We start from the raw sequence: 14,112 nt of genomic DNA, 5'->3' as shown, positions 1-14,112 counted from the left end.
GGTTCAGCATGGAGTCTTAGTGCCCCATCGACGCGGATCAGCCCCTCCGTTGGTCCCCTCCGGCTCAGAATGACCGCGAGTGCAGGGACTGACTTTCACCTGACTTAACTTGCAGTCTTGTTTGAAAGCCAAGGAAGAGCATGCTGTCTCACATCGTTCTTAGAAAAGATCGTGTCATTTTCTGTGAGTTACATGAAATGCTCGCAGCATAATCACGCGGAAACCTCCAAATCGTCCCAGAGTGGCACAGGAATGTCACGCAGAGTCTAGGACCCCGCGGGGACAGCAAGGAGCGAGAGGGAACCGGCTCTGGATCTCACGGCCTGTGATACAGGCGCCTGCCCTCAGGGGGGATGAAACACAGCATCCAACTCACATCACGACAGGCGCATCGGATGCGACTTCGAGTATTTTCTACAATGCACAGTATTGAGTTAATGCTAAGAATATTCTTTTCAAAGTTTCATATTCCAGACCTTTTCTCTTCAGTTCTTAAGCCTCTGCTGACAGGTTACGTTTTTCTGCCCCTCACAGCCTCTTCCTGTCCTCTCTCGTTGCCCCACGAGAACCAGGTTGAGCACACTGTGATGGGGCCCTGCAGCAGAGAAGCCCCCTCACAGGCTCGCGCCAACGCTGGTTACCACGACACTCCTTTCTCCCCAGCACGTCCCTCACGTATTCGCTGCCTGGCCCTGTGCACAGGCTACTCTCCTGGCAGCGTGCCTGAGATCTGGGCACAGACGGCTTTGCCACGGGTCGGACTGTGCACCCCAGACACACTACGTAACCCTGAAAGGCACTTCCTTTGATGGTCTCATCCTCGGAGGCAGACAAGGACGTAATACATATTTCAGAAGTTGTTAGCACGATGGAATAAGATTACATTTCTAGAAGGCTCAGCAGGATACGCGGAGCCTGACACGCATGACAAATGCACGTGACCGTTCTGGTCGATACTTAATGATTTGCGTCTAACAAGAGAAAGGGTGTTGCTTTTTCTAATACGCTGTGCTTCCATCCATAACCCTTTAATGTTTTACATATACTTTCATTGTCTACACTGAAATGCATATGCCAATGTTTCAAACATAATGCTTACATGAGCTATCTCCATATTTAAATAGCAAATAAGTTTAAAACCAAAAAGAATAATGCCTTTACTAAAGCCTGACTTAACACATTCATTTTAAGCAGCTATGAAGTTTATGCTTCCACATTTAAAATGAAGTTTCCAGATACCAGCAAAAGGTTCTGGTTGACGAGTCTCTGAGTTTCACCCTAGGGCTGCCCAGTGGCAAAGCGCTGGCAGGATGCCACCTGTTTCGCCAACCACCAAAACAGTGGTGAGGGTAGGGAGAAGCTGTGGGTTAAGCATGTTTTTTAATTACCCAAAAGCCTCTATAGAACTTGTTTCTCTCCAGAAAATAAAAACTTGATAAATGACAAAAATGAGGTCACAGGGAAATCCAGGACAGAACACCCTAGTCCAGAACATTAAGGCTATGTGATTGCTAGGGTAAACCGAGCTCTCTACGACAAAACCACACACACACAAATCGTGTCTCTTGTTAAACTCCATATACAGGACCCAGGAAGCGGTGCAATGGGGAGTAGCCAGACCCAGCTGAAGGGCTGTAGGTCTTCACCCCAAGACCTCCCTGGCATGTCGGGTACACACACGTGCCTGCGTTCGGGCAGCTGGGACTAGGGTAGACTGTGATGTGAGGGTCCTGTCTCCATCTTTCTATCTTTCACTTGTGGAAAAAAAAAGAATTTAATTTTTTTTTCTTTTTAGGTTTTGCCAAAAAGAGAGTGACAGAGACATGAGAAAGTCAGAAGTCACTCCCCAGAGGGGATGGCCACCCCGCAGCCCCTTCTCCTCCAGTCTCCTGGGATTTTAGGCACGCATACACATGTCTGGTGTGATTTTCAAGTCACTGGCTCTGGGACTCGAACCACAGCCAGCCATGTGGGAGTCCAATGCCTTAACCACCATTCCACCTGTTGACTCAATGAAAACATTAGTAAAAACATCCATATGTAGAAGCTCTATTATATTATCTAAAAGACAGAAATTAAACATTGAACATTTCTCTGTTTAAAGGGCGAAAGCAGCAGCCATGCCCCTTTGGGTTGGGGCCACTCACCCTGGTTTTGGCATCAATCTGGCCACCTCGATCCAGCAGGAGCTTCACCATGTTGGTGTTTCCCCTCTTGGAAGCCACGTGCAGAGGGGTGATTCCATTCTACACCACAGAAAGACCAAGCGAGAGATGTGGGTGTGACGGCAGGACAGCCATGACCGCGCCCGCGTGCAATCGGATTCCTGGTTTCTACATTTTGTCATCTTCTATTTTTAAGGAGCAAAGAAGCACACAAAGCACAAGCTGTACAGTTAAAGAGTGAGAAGGAAATGGAGCTGGGTAACGAGCTCACAACTACAGCGTGTGCCGGACACACACACGCAGTCAGACAGCTCTTCACAGCAGAACAAGCGTGAGTGTGACTTCAGATGGACCTCTACTTTAAGGTCTTCCCTCTGTATCACCCTGCACGTAAACGTCTGACACCCGACTTTTCTCCATGCTTAAAACACAGTTCAGGAACCAGCAGACAGCTAACAGTTACGTCGCTGGACTCCCACGTAGTCAACCACAGTTCAAGTCCTGGACTTGGGGGCTTAAAGCTCATGGAGGGTACATGAGCGTGCGTGGCCAAGATCCGGAGAGGAGGATGGAGGAGAAGGGATTGTGGTGTGGCCATCCCCCTTGGTGGATGATTTCTCCCCTTCTGTCTCTCTGTCTCTCTGGCGAACACACATGCCCTATAGCAAAAATGTCTCTTTAAAAAACACACACACACACACAGTTCAAATGTACATATCAGTTACCAAAGGAAAATTGATTCTTAAAAATTTCTTTCAGTAAGAATAATTAAGTATGAAAAACTTCATAATAGACAACATGCAGAAGGCTCTTCAGCACACACAATTCATATTCACTTGTTAGTTTATCGGCATCATGTCCACCTTGTGGCTAGGACATCTACCTGATTACTTTGTGTCCTAAGTTTTGAATATTCACAAACTGTGCTGACTGGCTCACAGTATTAAGTATGCTGAGTTTTATAGCTAGAAGTGAACTCTTTCCAATAAAACATGCCATTAACATATAATTCAAACAGTATCATTTTCCTTCAGATTAGTAAGTTCCCAATTTATTAAAAGAATTCTCGGTCACACTGTGTGGCCCACAATGACCGCGAGGCACACTCCACGTTTTGACATCTGAGCAGCTTAATCACTGATCTAGACTGCCGCTCACGATTCTTGGCATGCTCTTTAAATACAATTTCTCACACCTACGTCAGAATTAATGTTGCCCTTAGCTACGGGAGACAAATGGCATGCATGCGAATTTACAACAGTCTTATTTTCCACTTGTCAAGTCGCGATAACTTCATGTGATTTCAAAGGAAAAAGTAGAAAATCTAATATCTCCAGTGACAGATACAGGCCAGGACAAAGAAAGAACCTTTGCGAAAGCCCATGGAGTTAACTTTCACTTTCTCCAACACGGCTTCCTGCTACTCAGACAAGGAGTGTCGCCCCTACCCTGGCCGTGAAGTCCACAGCAGCTCCCCGGTTCCGCAGGAGTGTAGCCACGTTGACGTTGCCGTAGTGCGAGGCGATGTGCAAGGGTGTGAAGCCACTCTGCAATGCAAAGGAGGGGGTCAGGGAGCCGCGGTGTCTGCACGCAGCAGCCACTGCATCAGGGCAGAGTCCTGGCTGCCCGATCCTTGCGCCACCCGGTCCACGTGACACGTGTTTCAGTGAGACTAAATTTCCACGTTAAAAGGTGGTAAGTAACTAAACATGTCACGAGGCAATAAAAGTCCTCTGTTTATTGGCAACATTACTTTTAATTACCTTAGCTATTTGTTTTAATTATTTATCTAATTATGAGATCTCTTTATACAAAACCATGTTTCTTATGACAGTTTGGCATAGTAGGCAAAAACAGAATCTGATTAAACAACATAAGGTTTTAGCCATAGGGTTACCCTAATTATGAATCTTCTCCAGAGAAAGATTCAAAACCAATCATTTTGGTTTTTGTTTTTTGAAAAAGCAGCACTGGGGATCAGCAGACAGTGTAGTGCTTACATGGCCAACCATAGCTCAAGTCCTGGACCCGGTGGTTTGAAACTCACACGAGGTTCGTGTACGTGCGTGCCCAAGACCCCAGGAGGAGAGTGGAGGAGAAGGGTCTGTGGCTTTGCCATCCCCGGGGGGTGTTCCTCACTTCCCCTCTCACTGTGTCTCTCTCCAGTGAGCGCCCTAAGACAAAAGCCTCTATAAAACAAATGAAAAACAGCATTGGATGGCCATCCCACAGCCTAGTGGTTAGAAAAGCTGCATCCCACACACCGACTGCTGTTCAAATCCCAGTCACTGTGGTTTGAAAAACAGGGTGGTTTGAAAATCCCAACAGGATGGGGCAACAGGGCAGGAGCTGCACAGACTGCCCCACTCAGCCTATTCTCTCTCTGGTGAACGCACGCGCTCCCTGGTAATTAAAAAATAAGACATTTTAAAATACAGCCTTGTTCCATTGTATCTTTGGGACTGTAAGAATATGGGAAAAAATTTTTACAAAGAATGTATAGTTTATTCTACCTCATTTACACTTTAACAAAATTTATGGTATTTTGATCCTCCTTCACAACTGTTTAGTAAGACTATTGTTATAATGAAAAAAGAATTAAACAAAATACTTTGCATTAATACAAATAAAAAATAGGAAAAAAGTTCAGCTTGATCCAATTTTGAGTGTTAATGAATTAAACGTTATCAATAAAATAAATGTGAGTGACCCAACCAGGTTAAGTCAGCACAGCCAATGGGGACGGTTTCCTCTCAGAACGTGAGACACGGGCCTTAGAGTCGCATATGAAGACAAGTCTAGGGACAGCCCCAGTAGCCTAAGTGTTCAGGCAGCCAGACCCCACTCGGCCTGTGTCCCGAATCCCAACAGGGTGGGGACCATGGAGAAGGGGCTGCAGTGTGGCCACGGCCCACTGGGCACGCTCTCCTTCTCTGCCTCTATCTCCCCTTGTGCTCTGGCAATTAATTAAAAAGTAAAAGAAAAGTATGTTCCCTTTCATTTATTTTCCCAATGACAATCTGGAAAATTGGGAATGTCTGCCCTTTTCACAATGGGGCAGCCTGACCCTTCCTGTGAAGCACACAGAGGTGTACCCCAGTGGCTCCCTCACTTCCGGGTTCACTGTATTATGGCAATTATGGCAAAGACAGAAACCGCTAATTGGCTATCAGGTCTTGCAGTTCTCAGGTTGTTTTCACTGGAAATGAACTCTGGCTGTGTACCCACTGTTTTTAAATATAATTTCTGAACCAGAGCTATCATTTTCTATTGGCTCGATACATAGACTTTGGTGACTTTGTTTTAAAAATGCCCTTGATGAGCATTAAGATTCCTTAGGTAATAGAAATTCCTCTGGTGGCATGGTAATTAAAGCAGCTGGACTCCCACATGACCGACCACAGTTCAAGTCCTGGACCTGGCAGTTTGCTTTCTCAGTTTCCTTCTCTCTCTGTCTCTCTCTGGTCAACCTCAAAAATAAATAAATAAATAAAATAATAACAGTGAATAAAATTAAATAATTCTTCTTTTAAAAAAAGAAAGAAAGCAATTCCTCTGAGCCATCAGCAATTTTGGCTGCAAAGAACTTCTGACAATAGAGACGCAGGACATAGAAAGAGGAACAGTCACCATCACCCCAACCCCCACAGCTGTGGTCCAGATATTTTTACTGTGTGTCCACGTGCCACCAAACACTCCTGTCGAAGCAGAGGGGAGAAGGAGTCCACAACCCGGCTGCATTTTTACAAAATGTCCAGTTTATATTTTAGGAAACTGCCAGCTGTATTTCTTTCATTTTTATCTTGACATCTCCTCTAACCAGACACACCTTGAAGGTGGCTCACTGACAGTTAAATTTCAGAGAACATGTTCACTGCTAATGAATCACTGTACGATCATTTAAACATCATGATATTACTTTTCTCAGCAAAAATAAATAAGTTTATTGTCTGACGCAGCCTCATCACCTACCCACGAAGACCCGGCAGAGAGTCCCGGAGCCGTGAGGCTGCTTGCTGGGAGTCTTCCTGGGGACCCTTCCTGATGAGCAGCGGAGCAGACCACCCTCTGGGGCTCATCGCGGCCCCGTTCCTGGCTCCTCCCTCCACAATAACCTGTTCCCACTGCCCCTCTCATCATAAAGCTGGGAGCCAACAGTGTTTCCAAAGAAAGGTCTCTTAGACGATCCCAAAATAGCAACTCAGAGACTAAAATTACTAAAAACAGTAATTAAGATAGCAATTTGTACAGTTTGCACAGCAAGTCTATCAAGAAATTATGGCTTGTTTTTTCCTTTTCTTTCCTTTTCTGGGTCTCTGAACCATGTTCATGCACAGATGTGGAACAAAAGAAATGATACAAATAATTTGACTGTATTGATTCTTCAGTAGGTAAAAGTGTTAATAAATAATAGCTTTATAAATGTGTTACTCTTGGTAAATACTAAATATTATGCTCAAACTAAATATTCTAAATATTATGCTCAAAGGACAGAACTGCAAACCCATACAAATGATCAAATGAGAAGGTCACAGAATCCCTTGGCCCAACGGAAACCCATCTACATAAATAGTCACTGTCCACGAAGGACATCGCTATGAACCACGCACTCTGTCAGTGCCATGAGGACATCGCTATGAACCACGCACTCTGTCAGTGCCATGAGGACATCGATATGAACCACGCACTCTGGCAGTGTTTGTGCCGGAGGACATCGCTATGAACCACGCACTCTGTCAGTGCCATGAGGACATCGCTATGAACCACGCACTCTGTCAGTGCCATGAGGACATCGATATGAACCACGCACTCTGGCAGTGTTTGTGCCGACGGCCCAGGGCAAGGTCTACCCCCCCACGAACACACTTCAGCATGCAAGGCTCTTGCCGATCACTGTGATATATTTGGTATATGGAAAAACAAATTTTATGACAAGTATTTTTAAATTTACAAGGAAAAGCAATCATTGACTATATGCAACATGGTTTAAAAAAAAAAAAAAACTAAAAAAAAATGGTGGCAGAGAAACTACCCTGACTTTTACTTCTATAATTCTAACCTGAAAATTCTCATGAAAAAAAAAGATCATAACCCTTCTTGTCAAAAAGTTAATGGTAAATCTCACTCATTAAAATATATACTAAGAAAGTTTCCTTTCTTGCTCTATTCTAAAAAATTCTTTAGCTTCATTGATAAGTAATGTTTTAAATATGTTGCATTAAATATTGTGAATGATCAGTTGGCCTTAATTATGGGAAAATGTTCCAAATTAATTTCCCATTAATGTAAATTCAGACTATTAGTATCAATTAGTGAACATTTATTCTAATGGGACCAAAACTGAAAGTAAACCCAGCGAGGAAACCCTGCGTGCACGGTACCATACCTCCGTCGTCCTGTTCACCATCATCTGAAGCGGTGTGGGGAGAAAAGGGAGACGTTACACAGGGAAGTCAGGGCGGACGGCCTGCGTGCAGCAGGGCTTGTCCATGTGCCGCGTGCACCCCGCAGGTGCCCGTGTGTGCTGCCACTTTCCTACCCTGGTCTACGGTGGATGGGGTGAGGAGCGGGTTCCTATACAGCCGAAGTCATCCTTAAGAGAAAACCACCTCGTGTGCAGTACTCACGCTGCCATCCCAACGGACAGGCCCCTTTCCTGAGTTACCTCTACAGGGACGCCCTCCTCTCATGGCTGAGCAATCGTGCACACCGCCATGGCCACCCCACTCACCCCCGAGGCTCCGGCCGCCCACGTGCGCCCTGCCTGCCATGCCAGGGTACCTTGGACTGCACGTCCGCATTGTGGTCGCTCTGCAGCAGGAGTGCAGCCGACTTGGTGTCGTCCTTCCGGGCTGCAATGTGCAGGGCGGGCAGTCGCACCTTCCCTTTGGTGTCATTCTCCAGGAGGATCGTCACCGCCTGGTTGTGCCCCTGCTGAAGAGCCACGGCGAGAGGAGTGAAGCCATCCTGGGGACAGAGAGGGAGAGCCTGTAGTCACTGCCACTGCCAGACTAGGTGCAGCTCCCGGGCCTCGGTGCTTCTGACTCTGAAGTGACCACAGTGGGTAGCGAAGGTTAAGGTGGCCGAGATCAGTGACAGGTTCTAGCCCTGGTTGGGGTGCGGACTAGTTGGGCCAACTCTCCCTGCTTCTACTCCACACATTCTGAAAAGCATCTGGTCGCCTGACAGACCACGCCGCACACAGGATGTGCTCAAATGCACAGTAATGATGGGGAAAAGGAAACGAGAACCAATCCTGAGTAAGGCAGAAAGTGGGGGGCGCTGAAAGAACGAAGTCCGCGTCTGACAGAAATCAAACATGGTGACCAAGTCAGGAAGGGACACAAGACCGGCCAGGCAAGCTGCTCACAGTACCAGAGAGGGGAGCCAGCTGCTGATAGCTCAGCCTCATCATTCTTTTTCTTTTTTCTTGTAGAGATTTTTGCTTAAGGGCAAGTATGCTTACCAGAGAGACAGAAAGAGACAGAGAGATAGAAAGCAAAAATCTCCACTCTCCTCTCAGGATTTTGGGTGTGCATGCACACGTGCCCAGTGCAAGTTTTAAGCTGCCTTTCTTGTAGAGATTTTTGCTTAAGGGCAAGTATGCTTACCAGAGAGACAGAAAGAGACAGAGAGATAGAAAGCAAGAAGTCACTCCCAGGGGAGATGGCCTGCCGCAAGCCCTTCTCCTCCACTCTCCTCTCAGGATTTTGGGTGTGCATGCACACGTGCCCAGTGCAAGTTTTAAGCTGCCTGTCTGGGACTCGAACCATGGTCTACTACGTGGAATTTCAGTGATGTAACCATTATGCCATCTGCTGTCCCATCAATTCAATTTTTAAAGTTTGGTACACAATTTGATCTAAAAGTGTTTGGCAATGTAGGCTAATTCATTAATTTTTCACCTAATAGTTAAACTTTATATTACTGGGTCATCAGAAAAGTCATGACACATTTTTACATAGAAAAACATAAGTCATGACTTTTCCAACAAACTAATATTTAGATCACTTAGATACAAAAGTATATGAGCTAGCTTATGCTAAAACAAACTTTCAATCCTAAACTTAACAAGAGATAGCTTAAGAAACAATAGCACAAATAATGCAATTAGTGGAATTTTAGAGTTAGAAAAGCCATTTTTCTCTCTAGAAAAAAGTATCCAGTGTTGGAAAAGTGACAAATAAGAAACATATATTCTAGGTGGTATCTGCATGAAAACCTCCCTCAAGCCATGAAACTCTAAGAACCAGCCTCAGAAGTTCCCATTTACAGAGAGTAGAGCTGAAGGCAGTCGATGGCTGTTCTAGACAGTGGTAATGTACCACAGTCCAATACTCAGCTGGTTCTCAATAATAATTTTTTATAAGGTAGACTTTAGAGGGAAAACAATTTTCCTCAAGTATATTGCAGTACCAACAAGAAGTAATTATTTTCATTTAAAGAAAAATTAAGGGTTTCTTTTCCTATTTTTTTAAATTATTTTTCTTAAGACCATCTCTGGACAATTTCCAGAGAGAACATACAAAACAAAAACTTGGTTTCAAATACATAAGCAGTGTGCTGGAGTCTAACGGTTAGTGGGAGGGGCTTTCTCCAGGGCAGTTCTGTGCTCCTGACTTCCCACGGGACGCTGTCAGGTGTGAGTCACTGTCCTGCTCTTTGGCGTATTCCCACATGGAAATCGCGCTGACAGTTGGAGAATGCCATCCTCGACCCCAGGCCAGAACCAACGGCTAATGGCCACATTTCTCTTTTAAAGGTGAGTGAGGCCCCTACCGGGACTGCTGTAAGCGCCATTACGTGCCTGAGGGCTCGGACCCTGCTCCTGCTGAGAAGCGATAGAGGGGCTTTTCTGTGAGATTCCCTTGGGCTGCTCATTGGCAGTTCAGTCCCGTTTCACAGATGCTAAGGAGAGAAGCCGGAGGCCACTCCCGGACAGCCACTGCGACTGGAGGGCCTCCAGAGGTCTGCGGTGACGAGGACACATGCTCAGGCTTCTGCGACAAGCCGTGGACTCCTTCTGAAGGAGGGCAGACCCCGCCCAGGAGCAGCAGCCATGGCAGGCCGGGCTCCCGAAAGGTGACAGCCATGTAAAAAGTGTCCAGGGAGTGGTGACAAGTTTCCATGGTGATTATGGCGCAATCAGTGGGTCATTCTACTTCGGTTGCCATGCTATGACTGACCACGTGCTGGTAAAGATGGAGAGAAACTTATGGCCGCTGTGGAAAAGGCCGCAGCATCCCCTGGCTCAGAGCAATCCAAGTGGAGCCACTGTGGTGGCATCGGCAGCCCTGGCCACCCGAGCCCAAGGCCAGTCTGGGCTGCTGTGTGACATCTGTAAGCAAAGGTGCTTCTCCCAGACACCGTTTCTGGGGATTCTGTGCCTTACAAGGGCGCCTGGCTGGCCACTGAGCACTCCACCCTGCCAGGCACAACCAAGAACACGGTAAAGCCCGTCGACACAGACGTGTGTAGGAGGGCGGGGTCCCCAGCCGACTTGAAGACATGGGCGATGGGCAATAATGTCTTCTTCTCCTCAGGTCCCCTGGAACATCCCGATGGAAGTTAGTCCCCAGATAGACGACCTTGTCAGTGTGGTCACCGTGGAGAGTGAGATGGTCGACCCGGCGTAACTACTGTAACAGGGGACACTGCTCACTCCCTGTACGTTTCCCATGTGGGCAGTAAAGGAACTGGTTTAATTGATAAACATCGCTCGGTAACTAAAAACAATATTTTAGACACTGTTATGTAAATCCAGCTAGGACACTGTGCAGTTCACTTGGGACTTTAAGTCTACTTTACTTTAGGGAAGTAAAAAGCATTGAAAAGTGGTGTTACAAGGACAAAGAACTCCTTTTGGACTGCTGCCACACGGATTTCATCCCGATTTATACTTTCTGGGAGAAGGATAAATATCTGCGTTGACTCATTCAAGCATGTCAACTCACTCTATGGAACAGAGACCCCAATGGAGGCTGAGTGGCTTTATTTTTGTCCCTTAGTTACCAATGCTAGTTCCAAGGGTTAGAAGAAATTCTGAAACTAAATATTGCTTCCCAAACATGAGTTTCATTGCCATGTTGAATAATTTAAAATTTTTGAGTAGTCACAATACTTTTAATAATGATTTATTCATTTTTGCAAATTAGGGCTACCAGTCGATTCAGTAAAGTGCCCTCCGTGGACACATTCACACGTGGGCGAACAAGACAATAAAACATGGAATATCAAATAGTGACCAATCACACAGCCCCTTAAAGAACTTTTTAATAGACTGATACCCTAAGAGGGGTCAGCAGGTGGCATGATGGTGGCATTAGATCCCCACATGTTGAGCGCAGTTTGAGCCCTGAACCTGGCAGCTTGAATATCACGCCAGCCACACGTGCAAAACCCTGAGAGGACAATGGAAGAGGAGAAAGTGCAGATGGTCACCCAGGGGCAGCTTCTCACTTCCCCTCTCTCTCTCTGGTGAGTGCACACACTCTGTGGCAAAAACCTGAAAAGAAAAAGAAAAAGAATGATACCCTGAGGTCAAGGTTTAACGACTGGGCTAGCATGAGAATTTAATCGGTCAGTCTTACATGAACTATATAGTGTATATACATATATATGTATTATTTTTAAAATGAAAAAAAAAAACAGGCATATAATGGACCAAGCTAGGATTCAGAACCCTCCATGATCCATTTCCAAAATCACATTTTCACGTGGGGAGGGTGTGGAAGCTGTGAGGACCCAGTGTAACCTGGCATCTCCATGCACAGAGGGTCCACAAGAGTGGGACCGACTGCTCCAAGTCTACACTGCTGGAGCGTGGAGCGTCTGCATGAGCAGGGCCCTCGGCTGTGCGCTGAGAACATGACTTCACAACGGTCCTCAAAAGGTTGTGGAAAATGCATATCATGCAAAGCTATGCACAGAGTTCAATTTTTAAAAATTGTCTATTTTAATTAAATAATTAATGAATTAATTAATTTTAGAGAGATTTTTGCTATAAGGCACATGCGCTCACCAGAGACAGAGAGAGAGAAAATGAGAACTTGCCCATCCAAGGAGATGGCCACGCTGCAATCCCTCCCCCTTCATTCTCCTCCCAGGTTTTGGGTGCAATGCGCATGCACCCTGCACAAGTTTCAAGCTGGATCTGAGACTCGAACCAGTCAGTCATGTGGGAGCCCAGCATCTTAACCACTATGTCACCTGCTTGCCCTTTATTATTTAGTTTTAATTTGAGAGAGAGAAAGAGAAGTTAAGAAAACAAGTCACCAGGTCCAGGACTTGAACCATGGTCTGCCATGTGGGAGTCCAGTGCCTTAACCACCATGCCCCCTGCAGACCCCTCAATTTTTTTTTTTTAATTGTCAGAGGGCGTGTGTGCTCACCAGAGTGACAGAAAGAGGGAGACAGAAAAAGCACACCCAGTGTGGCACAGTCTCTCTGCAATTCCTTCTCCATATCCCCAATATTTTGGATGTTAGGCATGCACAGGGTGGGCGTTTTTCAAGACACCTGGGCTGGGTTTGAACTGCAACTGGCCTTTGGGATCTGCTCTGGGTCTACAGCCCTCTCCTAACACGTCTTCAAGTGTCCTCATATTTGCTGAGCAGAAAAATTCCAGTAACCATTTCATCTGGTAAATGGCTCTGCTTTCTGGAGGACAAAATAAAGTCATGCAGGTCTCAGGAGTTCCTCAGCACTCAGGGTTGGGCCTGGCCCCACACTGATCCTTCTTGGCACTCAGGGTTCGGCCTGGCCCCACGCTGATCCCTCTCAGCACTCAGGGTTCGGCCTGGCCCCACGCTGATCCCTCTCGGCACTCAGGGCTCAGCCTGGCTCCACACCGACCCCAGCTTTGCGGTCATTTTGTCCTGGGCAGCCGTGCTTTCCAGAGATGAGCAGCAAACAGGATTTCATCTCATTACTAGTGACTTCCTGAGTGTGTTTGTTTGCTTGTTTGAACTACTGGGAAAAGCTATCAGAAGTGACTGCCACCGATCTGCAGGAAGTGTTCTCTGACAGGGACTGGACGTGGACATGGCAGCTTACCGACCTCTCCCTCCAAGGTGGCACGGGGGGGCTCCTGCGAACTTGGCCTGAACATGTCCAGAGAGGAGGACACTTTAGACACTAAAAGTGATCAAGACAGGCTCTGAGCTGCAAGCATCTAACCATCTTTCACTCCAGACCAGGAGTTTTAAAATTTTATCAGTGAGGACACAAAATATGAAAGAGGAAAAAGAAGCCCTGCGTGCTCTGGTGGAAGTGGAGAGGAGGGCATGCCCTCTCTGTCCTCGTCACCCACTGTCGCGGGCCACACAACGCTCCCTACGAGTCACAGACACCTGCAGCACCACTCAGAAGTTGCTGAACTTCTGTCCACAGGCCTGGAAGGAAAGTGAAGGAGGTTCTACTTACAGGAGGACACACGGTAAAGGAGAGGGAGTTCCAAACGTCTCTCCTGTGTGCCCTGAACTCTTCGAAACAGGACCGAGCTTAAACTTTCCAAGTCAGCTGTTGCCTTAATCAAGGTGTCACAACTTGTGCTTCAATAAAAACAGCTTTTTTAGTGACATACTCATAAAATTGCGCTAGCACAAACACAACTTATTTCCTACAGTTAAAATGGTTTCTTTGGGGCCAGCAGGTGGTGTAGTGGTTATGGCTCTGAACTCAACTGTGGTTTGGTCCCAGATCCAGCAGCTTGAATCTCGTGCCAGGTGTGTGTGTGTGTGTGTGTGTGTGTGTGTGTGTGCATGCGCGCGCGCACAAAATCCCAAAAGGAGAATGGAGGACAAGGGATTGTGGTGTGGCTATCCCCCAGGGGGTGACTTCTCACTCTCTCTTTGTGACTCCAACAAGCACACACACCCTATAGCAAATATCTCTCTTTAAAGAAAAAAAAAAAAGTCCCTTTAAGGCGCTGTACTGGACCCTGCAG

At 46.4% G+C, this 14,112-nt stretch overlaps 1 protein-coding gene across 30 annotated transcripts in view; it reads right to left on the bottom strand.

Annotated features, from left to right (window-relative positions):
* The window catches only part of ANK2 (ankyrin 2), a 333,322-nt gene that overhangs the window by 140,206 nt on the left and 179,004 nt on the right, over nucleotides 1-14,112 (bottom strand). For 25 of the 30 annotated variants that reach the window (XM_027765833.1, XM_027765842.1, XM_027765857.1 and 22 more), the window contains exons 6-9: nucleotides 7,947-8,132; nucleotides 7,552-7,575; nucleotides 3,614-3,712; nucleotides 2,148-2,246 (exon numbers count right to left, since the gene is read on the bottom strand). In XM_027765833.1, coding sequence (XP_027621634.1) covers nucleotides 2,148-2,246; nucleotides 3,614-3,712; nucleotides 7,552-7,575; nucleotides 7,947-8,132 — 408 coding nt within the window. The remainder of the gene's footprint in view (nucleotides 1-2,147; nucleotides 2,247-3,613; nucleotides 3,713-7,551; nucleotides 7,576-7,946; nucleotides 8,133-14,112) is intronic. The other 5 variants (XM_027765837.1, XM_027765841.1, XM_027765855.1 and 2 more) reach the window with 1 other exon arrangement.

Source organism: Tupaia chinensis, unplaced genomic scaffold (genome assembly GCF_000334495.1).
Source record: "Tupaia chinensis unplaced genomic scaffold, TupChi_1.0 Scaffold139767_1, whole genome shotgun sequence".
In the NCBI taxonomy this organism is placed as follows: Eukaryota; Metazoa; Chordata; class Mammalia; order Scandentia; family Tupaiidae; genus Tupaia; species Tupaia belangeri.
This window is presented reverse-complemented; position numbering and strand designations above follow the sequence as displayed.